The 16,129-nt window shown below is 36.9% G+C and overlaps 2 protein-coding genes and 1 non-coding gene across 6 annotated transcripts; 1 reads left to right on the top strand and 2 right to left on the bottom strand.

Annotated features, from left to right (window-relative positions):
* The first annotated feature begins 919 nt into the window (after nucleotides 1-919).
* On the top strand, nucleotides 920-3,100 carry LOC113286257 (small nuclear ribonucleoprotein SmD3b-like). The gene is made up of 5 exons (XM_026534920.1): nucleotides 920-1,177; nucleotides 2,194-2,246; nucleotides 2,343-2,409; nucleotides 2,499-2,555; nucleotides 2,730-3,100. Exons 1-5 carry the CDS (start codon nucleotides 1,019-1,021, stop codon nucleotides 2,793-2,795), a joined length of 402 nt encoding a protein of 133 aa, XP_026390705.1. The 5' UTR covers nucleotides 920-1,018; the 3' UTR covers nucleotides 2,796-3,100.
* Nucleotides 3,101-5,021: 1,921 nt separating this feature from the next.
* On the bottom strand, nucleotides 5,022-5,092 carry TRNAG-GCC. Its single transcript has one exon. It is a non-coding gene; the product is annotated as a tRNA-Gly (tRNA).
* A 390-nt stretch (nucleotides 5,093-5,482) lies between these two features.
* Nucleotides 5,483-10,296, bottom strand: LOC113289585 (protein LAZ1-like). 4 transcript variants are annotated; one of them, XM_026538883.1, is made up of 9 exons: nucleotides 10,182-10,296; nucleotides 9,259-9,547; nucleotides 9,110-9,166; nucleotides 8,589-8,697; nucleotides 8,142-8,335; nucleotides 7,934-8,022; nucleotides 7,519-7,780; nucleotides 6,914-7,162; nucleotides 5,483-6,272 (listed from the first exon to the last, which is right to left on the bottom strand). In XM_026538883.1, exons 2-9 carry the CDS (start codon nucleotides 9,406-9,408, stop codon nucleotides 5,913-5,915), a joined length of 1,470 nt encoding a protein of 489 aa, XP_026394668.1. In that variant the 5' UTR covers nucleotides 9,409-9,547; nucleotides 10,182-10,296; the 3' UTR covers nucleotides 5,483-5,912. The 4 variants fall into 4 exon arrangements, with proteins under 4 accessions (XP_026394668.1, XP_026394670.1, XP_026394669.1 ...); XM_026538885.1 differs by having other exon boundaries at nucleotides 10,200-10,259; XM_026538884.1 differs by lacking the exon at nucleotides 10,182-10,296 and adding an exon at nucleotides 9,685-10,084.
* Nucleotides 10,297-16,129: the final 5,833 nt, after the last annotated feature.

Here is a 16,129-nt window from a genome sequence, read left to right on the forward strand (position 1 = left end):
CAATCCATACTCCAATGCTCTTCAAATCTTTAAAAATCTGTTCAACCCATTCTTCAAATCATCAAGGATAATCAATCTCAGTTACAAACGATACTCTGTATTTTTGAAATCCATTGGAATGGGTTTGTAAAGTATTATTCATTGAAAGCCAATCTACAAATCAAAACTCGTTTTGAACCAAGGTTTTGTAATGAAAATCAAAACCAAAGAGAGGTACAGATAAGAGGAGATTGAACTGTTAAAAAACGAAAAAAAAATTCTAAGAATTTTGGGTTTGGCAATAATATTGACCCAAAAAATGAGTGCGCGCCTGAACTTTTTTGTCGGTGGGTTTTACAGTGACCAAAATTTGAAAAATGGGTGTGGTAGTAGTTTTCACTAATATTTACTCCCTCCGTCCCCATTATATAGGCGGAGAAATGAGTTTCTCTTAGAATAAGATTTTTTATTTTTTTCCTACATTTTCATCCTCTTTCCTGTTTTATCTTTTGTACAATTTCTAATACTAGAAACATTAACTTAATTGTGGTGATAACTACCTATAACAAATAAGGGCAATATACAAAAAAACTCATCTTGGAATTGAAAGTCTGCCTATCTAATGAGACTACAAATTTTTACAACTTCACCTCTATAATAGAGACGGAGAGAGTACTATATAATGACCTAGTTTCAAATTCAGAAATGTCCCTCAAAAATTGAAACATATTTTGAGGCTTACCGAAGGTTCCCCTGATAACCTATGCTTTTTCAGCCTCAAAAGAAGGTTTCCAAAAATTGGCTGGTCCCCGATCGAAGTCTCTGCAAAGCCCATGAGATGTTAAATGGGCTACGCTACGAGGTCCGCAAAAGTTTGGCCCGAATCTTCTATTTTTCTTACTCCGAGAGTTTTGCTGGTAGGTTAAATAAGAAATCTTATTATTAGGGCTACGCATCGAATTCAGTTTGAAGACGCAGAAGAAGAAAAAAAACGAGAGGAAAGAACCTGCGCAGGTTGTGAAACAGAGTAATAGCAGCCATGAGTAGAAGCTTGGGAATACCAGTGAAACTATTACATGAAGCAGCAGGTCATATTGTAACTGTAGAACTAAAGAGCGGAGAGCTTTACCGAGGAAGTATGATTGAATGTGAAGATAATTGGAATTGTCAGCTTGAAAACATTACATACACTGCCAAGGTAATTATTCTTCAATCACTTTGTGAATTATTGTTATTTTTTCTTTGATTTAAAAATTTGTTTTTAGGTTTTGAGTTTTATTTCATAAACCCAGATCTTAAAACCCTAGAAATATTAACTTAACCCTAGTTCTTATATTTTTGATGATTTTATTTCCTTTTGCTTGAATATTGAATGATCTTTCAAATCCTGGTTAGATGGTTGAGATGTTGTGTGTCTTGATGTATTTCTCAGGGTAGGGTTTTGGATGTATGTGCTTAAACAGTAGAGAGGTAAAAGTTGACACAGATTTTTCTACATGGAAGCCTTTGTTGTGAGTGATCCCACAAGTGATGTGGGCTCATTAGTCCTGTAACGATTTTCGAACATGGAGATTGTGTATGTGTGTGTAAAGCATGCCTGATTCTGTAAACCTCTAAATAGTTGAAGCTAAGAACGGGCAAACTGGTAAACTCAAAGTATCTAAAAGACTAAATCCCTTGGCCGTGACAATGGTTGTTGAACAATCACGACTTTTAAGGAACCATGATTACTAGGCATAATGGCAAAACTTCATTGCAACTTTATGGTCACTGGAAAGTTCTGATTAATTTTCTTAACCATCACTTGTTTTCTATCTGCTTAACTTTACCAGTCGCCCTCGTTTGAATTTAGATGTGTGCTTCGCCTTTTAAGTAACTGCTTGATGACAAACATTAGAATTTGATCTCTTACATATTGTAGTGGCTGCTGTGTGAATCTCTTAACTTTTTGAAACATGGGAGTGATTACTTAAATAATTTCTGCTTCTAAGTGTATTCACTTTAGCTGGAATGTTAGGGTACGAGATAGAAAGTCATTCCTGTATTTTGTTGACTGAATTCGTCCGTGTGTTATAACTTGGTATTGCTCTCATGTGATGTTGGAGTATGTTACCACTCAATATGTGACTCATTACTTCTGCTACACTTTATGAATCTGAACCAGTTACTTGCTGCATAGTTAGAGCCTAAATTTGTTATTACTTGTCTCTGTAGGATGGGAAGATATCACAACTCGAGCATGTCTTCATTCGTGGCAGCAAAGTCAGGTGAGTTCTTCACTATCTTATTTGTGAAAGCAGCATGTACTTTAAAGAAATTCATCAACAACTAATTACTGTACTAATTTTAATCATGATCTTCAGATTTATTGTCATTCCGGATATGCTGAAAAATGCACCCATGTTCAAGCGCTTGGATGCTAGAATCAAGGTATGGGTTCGTAACATGTGCTTCTTAGTTTGGTTCATTGAATGATAATCTTATCTTCTGATTTTCTTTGTGTCTTTGAATTTCTGAAGGGTAAGGGTTCATCACTTGGAGTTGGACGTGGTCGTGCTGTTGGAATGCGAGCCAGAGTAAGTGCTCTACCCTACTAGCTGTAATTTGCAGTGAAGGAGATTGATCTTGTTTTTTATATGACGTCATTCCTGTCGAAATTTGATTGGATAAGTCTCAACCAGGAAGTTAGAATTATGTCAATAGAATAGAATGGTGTAGGAATTCAGTATTTATGTTTTCTCCTTTTGTAGGCTGCATCTACAGGGCGTGGTGCTCCACCTGGTGCTGGTAGAGGTGTGCCACCTGTACGGAGGTAGGTGAGTCCTCCAAAGGGGTTCATAACAGACTTCTTTCTTCAGAGTGAGCGGGTGAGAAGGTGGTGTAAGTAAAAACTTCAGCAGCTGTAGTATGATACAGAACCCACCAAACAGATCTTAGGATGTAACTCAGACTGATGCAATTTTTATGCTCGCATTCTTAGACCTTGTGGCTTGTATTGGCTTTCTGAATGTTATCTTTCTCTTGTCAAAAACAGTTTTTATGTATTTACTGTTTATCCGAATAGATCAGCACATTTACTCTTACTTTTTATCAAATGCTTCCCCGTTGAAGTATTACATGGGTTGTCTAAATTGTCAATGTTTGCATGTTTTCGGCTCTGATATGGAAAGCTCATACAGGCAGGCCCTGAAAAATATGACCTGTAAAATCTGTGCTCAGAAGGGGTTTGATCATGATTGGTGTAAGTTAGTTGATACACAAGGGAAGGAGGGGTCGAGTCCAGGAGGGAAAGAATGGATACGAGGAGGGAAAGATTTTGGCTAAACTCGAATCAATACGGGGTCAAAGTCGAATACCATAGAAGTAATTATTTTTAAAATACCCACGCCACCCTTGATAGCATTTTAGGGTTCTTAAATCTCAATCCCTAATCTTTTATAAAAACCGATTAAAACACAAAAATTACGGGGTATTCGTTACCGTGATTACCTATGTTTATTGACGTCTTTCAGAATCAGCAAGTCTAATTGCGAACACAAAGCTGTTCTATGGCAGTTTGCTAGATAAGATCATAGGAGTAGGTTTTGAGGATTTTTATCTCCAAGTACAGTATGGAATGAGTGTGTTTTGCAAATGAGCAGATGATAATAAACAGGTACAGTATTACCTGCAAATAAATCAGTGGTTGCAACCAACGCAACTGCCAGCCAACAGACAACTCATAAGCAACCATTGTTGATGTGGGTTGAAAGAACGTGATGTACTTATAATGTCTTTCATTAGGATTAACTGCTGAGATTTTTCAAAGATATCGATGATCATGCGAAAAGAAAAAAAATTCAACTATAATGATATAAGAATTGGTTTAGTCCATATCATTGTTGTTCTTAGAGCAAGGGCTATGGAATGAGTGTGTTTTGCACTCATTCACTGCCGAATCCAGTGAGAGACTGGGTGAAAGAGTGGTTTTTGCACTATGGAATGAGTAGAAAATAGGCTAAGAGGCTAATCATTAGCCGCTCAAGAAGAAAAAAATTACCCAGGCGGCATATCTTCAGCCGTTTTGGGCAATATTTAGAGTTTTTTATTAATAAAATTCATGTGGGACCCGTTTTTTTTGAGTTTTAAGTAAATAAGAAAACTAAAAAAGTGCTTGGGAGGCAAATCTTTGACAAATGCTATCCCACACGACTTTGCGGGATGGCTTCCCGCAAAAGCGACTTCTTTACCGTTGGATATCAAATCAATGGTTAGATTCACATCCAGGAAAGGACCTATCACTTTCAGGAAGGACACACTACTTTCAGGAAAGGACTCACCATTTTTCCTAAAGGGTTCAAGGCTGTTAGATCTGGGTTTTAGCATGATCTAACGGTAAAGAAGCCGCTTGAGCGGGATGGTTTCCCGCAAGGTCGTGTGGGATATCACTGCTCCAAATCTTTAGCCGCTCAAGATCTTTTTTCCCCAAACGGCTGAACTTCAGCCGCTTAGTGAAGACTTTCGACTACTCATTCGTTTCAATGAGTGTGTGGGTGATTTTTGAAGAATGAGTGTGTGTTCTCACTCCATAGCAACACCTAATTTGATCAAATAAAGTGAAACTCATTCATATCGAATGAGAACCCTCACTCCATAGCCGTTGCTCTTAGCAAATCTATGGGATCATGCAAAAGATATCTAACTATAATGAATATCAAGGATATAACAGACTTCTTACCGTTCTTTTAATAAGTCAATCCCTCCTCACGGATTTTTTTCCCTCCTCCCAATCTTTCCCTCCTCATATCCATTCTCTCCCTCCTAATAACAATACTCGGAGGGGCCTTTTGGGCTTCTGAAAATTTTCTTCTTGGATTTATTCTCGTATCGCCGTTGTCTAGCCTTGTTCATATGGTTGAGAATGTGATGTATAATGAGCCTTGGACTCGAAAATCCACAATAGTGTCTGCTTCATATCCCAATTCACTTCGAGTTAGCTAGGTGGTTATATAAGCCAACTACTGTCGCTCAGCTGAGCAATATGAAAAAGAAAGAAAAACGAATGCACCAGCCGGGAATCGAACCCGGGTCTGTACCGTGGCAGGGTACTATTCTACCACTAGACCACTGGTGCGCTTGTTGGGTCTTTCTCAATTTTACCGCTCTCCACGTGCTCATTCCACCAGTTCCAGAAGGTTATACTATTAGGCAAGTACACCAGACTGGTTAAAACCTTTCTCATTGAGTTGCTTCAGCGAACTACAGTGTATACCAGGGTGAGGCCTCTGCGAGCATGAATCACTCGGTCGTACCGGTAGCCACTAGGTCAGGCAGGTGCGGACGCTAAATACTACTTCGGCCGCTCTGCTCATCTTCCGGTTAAGCACAAACGGCGATACACACGAATGGATAGAATTAGTAGCCATGTCTGACATTTGTGTTCTCGGATACAACTTCATAACTGTTCTGTCTGTTACTTTTCTATCTCGAAAATCTGGTAATAAAACCCCGTAGATTTGAAGAGTGACGAAAAGATAACTCAATTTCCTCTTTCATTGGACATCCACCCATAAATAGGCAATGAAGTGATATTCAGTTGTTATATAATTTGAAAAATGAACGGAGAAAAAAAGGAAACCATTTAATAGCACAATTACATACAGAGAATATATGAGAAAGAACTATGGACAATAATAATGAATCCTAAATCTGCGTTGCCTATACCAGAACCCACATCTTGATGGAGAAAAGGAGCCTCCTAGAACCAAACAAGACTCAATTCACATCTCCTTTCAAGCAAATCTTTTGTGATCAATTAGACTCGATGCGAGTTGATTTTCACATCTCGTTTAGGTATTGGAATCTGAAACGTGATAGAATCCCTGTTTACGGCTACCCAATTCCCCATCATGTTGTTTTCTTATAATTCAGACCCTTCAGTGTTCCCAAATTGTTTAATCTTTGGTTTCCCATCTATTCCCACGAATAAGATACCCACTGTAGCTTTGATCACTGCTTTCACCCCCACTCTCTGCACTGGTGTACCCTGATCTTCTATGGCGATGGTGTTTCTTTGTCCTTACAACCCCGCTGTCGCTAAAGCTACCATTTAAGAGTGGATCATCAATTCCACGGATCACTCTTCGTGTCGGTGAAGAAGTGCTGACGCAACTATCGTCCTTGGCTCTTCTCTTTTCCTTATCATGCTTCTTAATGTTCTGAGAGATCTTATGTATTTTCTCATTAAACCTTGTGAAACCCTTCTCCATAGGCTCCACAGCATGAGTTACAGTGAACTTTACATCGTTCACAATCTGTAAACAGCAGAAACCCGACATTAACATCCAATTAATCTTAAACATAAAATCATGGATTTATACGAAATGCAAATTCATTTGCCTAATCAAGAGTCCCATATAGACTTACAGGGTGTTAGTCCTCAAGGGAGTTGGGGGAGTTGGGTGTAGTTTGGTTTTTTCCTGTTAGTCGTGGGGGAGTTCAAAGGAGTCTCTCGAAATCTCTGTTAGTCGTGGGAGAGTTTACAAGAGTCTCCCGAACTCCCTAGAAAACCCTGTTAGTCGTGGGGGAGTTTGAAAGAAACTCTCAAACTCCCTGTTAGTCGTTAAAATTAGAATGATAGGGAGTTGGTGTTTTTGGGGGAGTTCTGGGGAGTTCTAGGTAGTTTATAGTGTATTTTTTCCTCACTCCAAATCTCTCAAAAAAGTAGAGATTTCTGGAGAGTCTCTCAAACTCCCCACACTCAAAACACCAAACTCTCTCAAACTCCCCACACTTTCTTACACTCCCTCAAAATCCCCAAGATTCAAAATACATTAAACTCCCCCAAACTCACTCGTGGACTATCCCCTGTTAGAAATTAGATACTGTATATACCAGGAGTATTTTCATCACTGTAGCTCATTAAAGAATAAACAAAGGATTTAAGAGAACTTACATATCCACCTCCACCGAAAACAATATCCTTAACACTTTCTCTGATGGCTATTCTCTTTGAATCTACATCAGGTTGTGGCAGCCGTAACTTTGTGGGGCGCTCACTGTCCCTAACCTCTTCTGGATCTAAAGGACAATCTGCAGATACGTAGTCTCCAAGTACTGATATGTTCCCAGGAACATAAGGAACTAATAGCTCGTATGGCTTGGCAGGAAATACATAGAGATGAACTACAGAAGCAACGGCCATCTGTGCTGGAAGAAGATATAAAAACTTGTTAAAACTCCAATTTCTTGAGTCTAAGTCAATCATATGGAGAGATGTTCTAATACAGAGGTTATTTATCCATGTGACTTTGACAATTTTATAGTAGTGGTAGATACAAAATATGTGGAACAAGATTATGGGACATAATGTATGAGAGAAGTATCAGTAAATATAAATGACTGAATGATATTATCAGCAAGCAATTGTTAGAAATCACCATACACATATAGCATAAATATTTTACCATAAAGGAAGAGTACTTTTTCCTATTTGACATTTTGACTCAGTGGTGCATAAAATATACTGGCAAAAAGGAGAGAATCAGTAACACAAATTACCTCTATACAAATGATGAAATCTTGAACGCTTGATTTGAATTGCAAACCTTGAGCTATGGGGCTCTTGAATAAACCTAGCTGATACAGGAGGGCAATTGCTATACCTTGCCACCACGTCAAAAAGACAATTGATTTAAACATCAGGAACTTGGCCAGTGGTTTTATGTGTGCCAATTCGTCCTTAGTCACAGTATAAAATTGTACTAAACAGTACAAGGCCCATGATTGACTAAAGTTGAGGACCACTGCAATGTAAGGATACCTAAAACGTTGAGGAAAAAAACCAATCAGACTTTCAGAAATAAAGACTCCCAGCTAACAAAAGAAAATGGCACCCAATTATAACTGAAAATATGCTGAGAAGAATAAAGAAAAACACTATTTAACACACAGCAAATTATTAACCCAATCTTACCCGCAGTTTAACTTAAACTCTCCTTCACAATAGACCCCAAAGCCTTCTAAAATAACTGCTAAAATAGCAGTAAAAGTCTTTATTAACATCTGCAAACAAAACAAACAGCAAAAAACAAGTCTTCGTGACATACTTGTTAACAGAGACAGAAGTATATTATGCTCGGTAAAGAAAAGGACTGGAGTTCTTTGGCCAAAGGTGAACATACATATTGAACAATACCAAACTTCACCACTTGGTAGAACCATTGACCTAGTTTCCACGGCTTCAAGAATAACTTGAAAGGATACGGATGCTTGACAATTCCCTTTTCATGACTAAGACTGTGTTGTATAAGGGGGATTTTTGAACCCGCCCCCCTTCCTTCTCTCCGCATGAACTCAATTGTCCTTTCTTCTCCGCCTGTAAAGAGGATATAGAAAGAGTTAGGACTCGAAAAGGCTAATACAAAAACTTGATTACTCTGGAAACATGTAAGAGAGTAAGACTACGCAACGAATCACATATATGTAAAAAAATTAAATGAAAAATATTCTTCAGTGTGCTCATCCACACTATTAATCATTTCACTGAAGTCTTGCTATTTAATAAATTGTTGAGTGCATTTCTTTCTGTTAAACTATAATACCAATTCATAAAGCTTCCAGAGGCATACCCAAGCAGGCAACAAGGTACCGTCCGAAGCAATACATGGCAAAAGCCTCGTAACAATCACGCAGGATCTCAAAGTCAACACTAAGTGATGGTTCCACCAAAGATATAAACTGTAAAATGAATCTTTTCATTAGAAAACATAGGTTAATATGGTATTTCAACAAAACAAAAGTAATGCAAATTGAAGTAAAACATGCATCGCCAATAACTTCACGAAGTGACACGTATATACTCTTCTAAGCTCTTAAATTTTTTGCAATAGGCTTGTCAAGGAAAAGAAAAGAAAACAAATACAAGAATATGTATTTTTGCATCACCATCCAGAAACTAGTGGTGATTTTAAATTGTATAATCAAATGCTTCGACATACAGTTGAAGTGCATGTTAACAGCCATTATAGACTTACGTGACATTTTAAACAACAGATTGAGAAAAATAATATGTGGACAGTAGTTATGTTATGTTTCTCTACATGATACATGTACAGATTTCACATGATATGCTTTAGATCAAAGACTTTACCGATTCAATGGAATAGCAAGGGACCATCAAGATTACACCAATTAAAAACTTCTGCTCCTGTGAGAAACAATCAATAAACATATTATACTCTGAATGCTAAAATAAAATGACAAATCTACTGCACAAGTGAGGAATAGAATGAAGAAAACCTCAGGGTTCTTGTACGATGTGAGGTGATCGAAAACAAGGTACATGGAGAGAATAAGAGTGATAACTACAAGGGTTCCAGCAGTAACCGATGCCCATGGTGGTGGATTATAAGACAGGGAAGTCTGGTGAAGGTACTCGATTATCTCCATCAGCTTTATTCACAGGCGACAGGTCTAGATTCTTAAACATAACCAGCATAATTCATAATTGATTTACCACCGAGTTTGAGAACTTGAAATTCCAGTTGTGATAGCAGAAGCTAAGGTTTAGTTGTATCAGTGTACTAACCTGTATATGCACACAAAATATGGCCCGGTGCTTTAGAATCACAAATTTAGTATTAACCACATATGGCAAACAAGTCCACAAACAGGAGAATTCAAAATTTCATTAAATAATAAAAATGGTGTTGGTACCAAATTCACCTGTCTCCAGACAGATTTCCCAAGAGACATAAGATAGTGAAGCTCACAGCCGAAAATCTAAGCAGATGCAGCTCAAAACGAGCCAAACTATTTCTCTAGCAAGTATCACGTGTGCCTACAGAAATCTAGGTTATTCCGAAGTGTCTGTCAAAGAAGTTTAGCTCAGAAGCCCTAATTGAGTGTGAATTTTAGAAGCTCTAGTAATTCAAAATTCAACCACATGAATAGCCTTTGCCAGATAAGGTCCAAAGTTTTTTACTATTTTATGGAAATCAATTCGATCTCTACGATCAATCAAGGCGTTTTTTTTAAATTCGATGATGAAGTTCTACCATCAATCGAGCTTAAACCTTGATTCAAAACAAATAAACGAGAATTCCATAAACAAATTAATAGCTCTATAAAAAGAAAGATCACATATTAATATAAATCGGTAAGTTGGAAATTTCAAGAGTAATAATTATATTAAAGAGAGATGATTTGATGATGATGATAACCTGATTGAAGAGTTTGACCTGAGAATGATGGCAACCCTAGTTCTGTCTTTCTTTGTTTCTCTCTGGTTCTACTTTCTGTTGGATATCCCACGCCAACTAGAACAAAAAAGGTGCGCTTCAAATTTAACGTGTGTTAATTAACAACAATACAAATTTTGAATCCAGGCAGGCCGTTATGACGGTAAACGTGGCCGTTATAACGACTGTTTTTATCTTTGACTCGTTTAGCTCGACTAGAGTTCGTGTCTTCTTCCGCTTATTCCTAGCTCGTCCAATCTAAGCAGGTAGCGGTGTATGTGGTGCGGTTCCGTTTTGGATTTATTTTTTTGTATCGGCGAAGAAGAATTTATTAAGAAATCCAACCCAAGAATACAAGAAGAAGAAGGTGCAAAATACTGCACTCAAAACCCCGGAAAAATGCCGAAACCCAACGACAAGAAAATCCCTACAATAAACAAGGAAAAATAAAAAAGAATCCTAAAAACCAACTAAGGAGGTCTGATGAAGAATTGCTCCCATCCCGCAATGACTAGAGAAGTGTTTATACCAGCGAAGCAAGTGGCCCTTTTAGCCCGATTGAAAGCTTGAATTTTAATATCCTTAATGATATCTGGGACTTTGATCTCTTTTGAACTAAAGATTTTAGCATTTCTAGCAAGCCATACGACCCACATGATTGTTGTCAGGAGTCTCCTCCAAAGTTGTTTGTCTTGGTCCATTATGTTGTAGCATTTCCGACTGACAACCACTCTTTCAACAGACTGCAGCATAGCACTTAACCTACCGGCAAACCGCAAGAAGTAAAACCGAACACCATATACAACTGGGCAATGAATAAGGAGATGATCAACTGACTCAACGTCGTTAGAACACAACTGATAAACACTAGAAGAGTCGAGAGCCATATTGAGACGATGCAGGTTATCCATGGTTGGAAGCTTACCCAAACAAGCTTGCCAAAGAAAAAGTCCAGCCTTTTGTGGCCAAGCTTTAGATCAAATTTTAGACTTTGAAAAGGGAATGGTAGGAGTATCCAAAACCATCGCAGCTTCATAAGCTTTCTTAACAGAAAAGATCCCTTTTTATCCCCCAGTCATATGAGTTGGTCATCCTCACAAGTAGAAAGGCTAACTGCATCCAGGTGTTTCATGAGAACAGTCAACTCTTCAATTTCAGCATCATACAATCTCCTTTTATTATGGTTCAAACCTAAGTCTCATCCATAACCTTCGTCACCTACGTTGTGAGCAGCCGATAAAGAACAATTCTTGTTAGAAGACAAATGATACAATCTAGGACAAAGAGAACACAACAGACCTTTAAGGCATCGTTTATCCTCCCACAATCTTATCTTGTCCCCCTTACCAGTATTGAACATGGAAATTAAAGAAATCTTCCGAGACCGAATAAATATTCCTCCACAAGCTGACCCGATGCTTTTCCTTTGCCAAGATCAGCAACACCATATTTGTCTGTCATAACTTTCACCCAAGGAGCATCAGGTTCCCTGCCGAATCTCCACCATCACTTCTGAAGTGGAGAAGTATTCATAACTCTTAGATTTTTAATACCCAGACCTCCCGTTTTCACAGGTTTAGAAACATTTTTCCAACCAACCCAATAACACTTCTTAACATCATTAGACTCATCCCGTAAGAAGTTTCTAATAATTTTCTCTATCTCTTTTGTAATATGTTCAGGTGCCATGAATAAATAGAAATAGTAAACAGGAATACTTTGCAGCACAATTCTGATAAGGGTTAACTTACCTCTTTCAGAGAGCGACTTCCTTTTCCAAGAAGCAAGCCTTCTTTTGCAGATTTCTATCACTTTGTCCCATTAGAAGCCGAATTAGTCTTTTCCCCCAAAGGCATACCGCATACCTAGATAAGAATTAGAAAAATAACTACAAGAACATTCCATAATCTCAGTCAATCCCTCCAAATCTTGTACCTCTCCAACACCAAAAAGGCTACTCTTAGAAAAAATAGTCTTCAAACCGGAAATCATTTGAAACCACGGGAGCATATATTTTAAATTTCTGATTTGAGAAGCACCGTCGTCCATGAAAATTATGATATTTGGCCATGTTTATAAAACCGTCTAACACCATTTAGACAACAGTTCAGTGATGAGCTTACAAAAATATAAGTTGCAAAGCAGAAAAAAGAAATCACGCTAAATCATTACAATCGAATAAGAAGGAAAATAAAATCAAAGTATATATCATGTCATTACATAGTATGAATTGAATTCTTCGTCTTTCACTTTCAAGCATATGTATCATAGTGAAAAATCAATTTTATTTTCTAGTCAGTATTTTTCACTAATCTTCCATAGACTTGAATCAAGATGTCTTCAGTGATATAACCATGAGTAGCGTCATAAACTAAGGATATGCTAGGAGACAATTTACCATATTTAGCCTCCATTATTTGTACTCCTTCCGTTCCTACAACAAGAGGTACTTTTCCTTTTAATTTTTGTATCTAGAAAAGAGGTACTTTAATTTATGATATGATGAATTTTCAAAGATATTCTTCCCAAAACTAATGTTAATTAGTGACAATTATAGTAGTTAAACATTTTATTGAGGGTAGTTTTAGAAATAAATTTAAAAAAACTGCTCTCTCACATGGTTGTCTTAAAAATTGTGTAAATAAAAAAAGTATCTCATTTTTTAGGAACTGAGGGAGTATATAATATTATTCACTTTTTTTTTTCCTGTAAAAAGATAATCCATGCAATAATGTCTTGTTTCCGAGTACAGTAATGACGACAATTCCATCCTTCCTTATTCATAATCTTATATGGTAATTGTAAAAGAGGGGATATAACAACCACACCCAATAATTCGCTCGGAAATCTGTATGGCGTATACTCCAATGCAATTCCGAGAGCACCAACTTAAAAGCGAGACTCAATCAAGAATTATATAAAAGAGTTCTTATCTCATCCTCAATACAATCAGCAAATCAAACAGACAGAAGTCTGCGAGCCTGATTGATATGAGAAATAACTTGGACGGTACTAAATACCAATGCCCAAGTGTCAATCAAGTTCTATCCAACAAACAAGGTCGGATTTATCAACTGATTGAACTACGCACAACCTGTGATATTTCAATTATATAAACAAATATAATGCGGAAAAGAAATAACACGGACACCAGAAATTTTGTCAACGAGGAAACCGCAAATGAAGAAAAACCCGGGACCTAGTCCAAATTGAACACCACACTGTATTAAGCCACTATAGACACTAGTCTATTACAAGTTAACTTCGGACTGGAATGTAGTTGAGTCATAACCAAGTCTCAAACCGATTAAGGTACAGTCGCGTTCCTTACTCCTCTAGAAGCACGCCGGATTTTGCGCACTTCATTCTCTTAGCTGATTTCACCCACAACTAAGAGTGTTACGACCCAAAGCGAAGACTTATAAACAATCAACTAGGAACACAGAGAAGTGTTGGGATTAAGTTTTCCAGTTGCTAGAGTTCTCTCTTATATAGTCTTTCAAATCAGGGTTGCTTCAATCAAAGCTAAGATAGATTAGTAACAAAGCATTCAATATTCACCGTTAGATGAAATCTTGATTTAAGATTCAAGCTAAGTCTTCTTAAAAATAAAGCAATCAATCTCCACCGTTAGATGGTCTTATCTTGTTACAAACAAATGAAATATACTTTCATTTAGATATGGGCTACCGTACCTAAACGTGTATAGTGAGTTGGCTCAGTAACAGTTAACCGAAGTTAGCCATATGAACACTTTTGTCTTAACCATATTCATCTAACACTTCTAGATTAAATATGAAGATCAATCAATCATGAAAGATAATCAAATGAATCTAACTGTGTTTCAAATAGAGTTGTTCAATTGTTCACTATCTCATAGAAATATATATGAACAAAATGAATCGAAATCGGTTTGATTCGTAATCGTACACAGTTACTTACACAAGAATCAATTCATGAACATTAAGCCACGGTTTGCAAGATTGCATTCCTTAAATCATAAATGTTTTAGTTCATGAGTATGAGAATCATACATGACCGATTCTATAACTTTACCATTGTGTTCGCCAACCAGGTACGCGAACAGTAGCTCCGGACCTTGGCCTAGTCAAGACGTTCGCAAACCAGGTTCGAGAACAACCGTTCCGGACCCAACTCAAGTAAACCCGTTCACATACTAGGTACGCAAACAAGAGTTCCAGACCTTCTCAGGTAAATACGTTCGTATAATAGGTACGCAAACAAGAGTTTTGGACTTTCTCAGGTAAATCCGTTCGCATACTAGGTACGCAAACAAGAGTTCCGAACCTAAATCATCACAATATAGTTCGCATACGAGGTATGAATATCGTGTTGTATACAGACATGGGTAATCGTTCTAAACTATCATTTCAATCATTGAAACATCCTTGGAAGACGACAATGGTTGTCTCACACAAATCATTAGATTCAAATAATTTTCAAATGATCGAATGATCAATACGAAACTTCCCAAGTTAACATCAAATGACTATCTCACACAAATCATATAAGATGTTCAAGGTAATTTTCACATGATCATCTTTTGACATTATATTTAGTTTCAAACAAATAAATTGTTTTCAACTAAACTCGTCAATAATATGATGAACATAGCTAAAGAAAAAAGCTTCCAATACATAGTTCTAGAAATAGATAAGCGAGTTAAACTCGGCTCGAAATATCAAATGTGTACAATGTAAAAGTCTAGATAACTATACGACTTAATCTCATTAGAAGATAGAATAGAATAGAATTCCGAGTAATAGATAAGTTTTAGTCTCCACATACCTTTTGTTGATGAAGTTCTTCCAATCTCCTTAGTAGATCTTCGTCTTCGATTGGTGAACACCGAGAAGTCTAAAGCTCAACTACACATTTTATCCTAATCCGAAACATAGCTATAAGTAGACTAGAAATCAAGTATATAGTTTTGATCAACTAAACTTGACAAACAAGCTGGAGATAGCAACGCTTGCGATTTCGGCCTTGCAATGCTCTAACAATCTCCCCTTTTATCAATTTTAGTGACAAAACTATAAATACATATGGATTACAAAATAAATAAACTTTGTATTTTCTCATCCATCATGCTTGATTTCCTTGGCTCTTCAACATCCCTTGAATTCTTCGTTACTCCAAGTACTTCAGCGATTCTGAACGTGTTCAACTCAATATCATTGTTGTCGAAGATCCGTAGATATAACAATAAGAAAACATATGTTCTTAATCATTGTTACACAGTGTCATATTATTAATACAGATAATTAAAGTTCACTTGTATCACAACTTTGAAATAATACTATGGTGATATGTATCAGTCCGCCTTAGTCAATACTTCATCTTACAATGAAAACCACTCCCCCTTACATGATGATCCGTAAACCATATGTATGTAGTGTGAACTACCAAATAATTCCCCCTTTTTGTCAATATAAATTGGCAAAGGTACGAAAACTACAGGATCATAATGAAATTTTCAAAAAGATACTCCATGACTAAAAGAGAACATATCAACTTTGTTTCGATGATTTCACATAGTCGAAACTTAGCGTATTCATTAAGGAGTTTATAAAGATACAAGATAACTCGTACAATATCCACAACCGCACTCCCTACAAAGATATGGTGATTAAGCACAAGTTCAATTAAGAAATCTCCCCCATTTGATGTCATTCCAAAGAGAACAACATGAGCGACCTTACTTTTACAAGAAAAGAAGGATTTCTTTGGACATTAAAAAATCACATGGATTTGTATACTAATAAACTCGAATAAATTAATCACAAGAAGACCTTATTGATTAATTTAATCGGAAACGCTCAACATAAGAAAACTTACGAAGCCATACAGTGCTTTCGCATAAAAGTGGATCAGAGAAAGATCAATACTACGAAATATTTTCAAAAGTT

This window comes from Papaver somniferum, chromosome 6, assembly GCF_003573695.1.
Source record: "Papaver somniferum cultivar HN1 chromosome 6, ASM357369v1, whole genome shotgun sequence".
Lineage (NCBI taxonomy): Eukaryota > Viridiplantae > Streptophyta > Magnoliopsida > Ranunculales > Papaveraceae > Papaver > Papaver somniferum.

What these genes read in the sequence shown, in the direction of transcription:
- LOC113286257 (XM_026534920.1), top strand. Translation starts at nt 1,019, where the DNA reads ATGAGTAGAAGCTTGGGAATACCAGTGAAACTATTACATGAAGCAGCA. An exon ending in ATTCGTGGCAGCAAAGTCAG is followed by an intron (nt 2,247 to 2,342) that starts GTGAGTTCTTCA and finishes CATGATCTTCAG; the next exon opens with ATTTATTGTCATTCCGGATA. An exon ending in GCTTGGATGCTAGAATCAAG is followed by an intron (nt 2,410 to 2,498) that starts GTATGGGTTCGT and finishes GAATTTCTGAAG; the next exon opens with GGTAAGGGTTCATCACTTGG.
- LOC113289585 (XM_026538883.1), bottom strand. Translation starts at nt 9,408, where the DNA reads ATGGAGATAATCGAGTACCTTCACCAGACTTCCCTGTCTTATAATCCA. An exon ending in GAGTTTAAGTTAAACTGCGG is followed by an intron (nt 7,781 to 7,933) that starts GTAAGATTGGGT and finishes TCAACGTTTTAG; the next exon opens with GTATCCTTACATTGCAGTGG. An exon ending in ATTTCATCATTTGTATAGAG is followed by an intron (nt 7,163 to 7,518) that starts GTAATTTGTGTT and finishes CTTCCAGCACAG; the next exon opens with ATGGCCGTTGCTTCTGTAGT.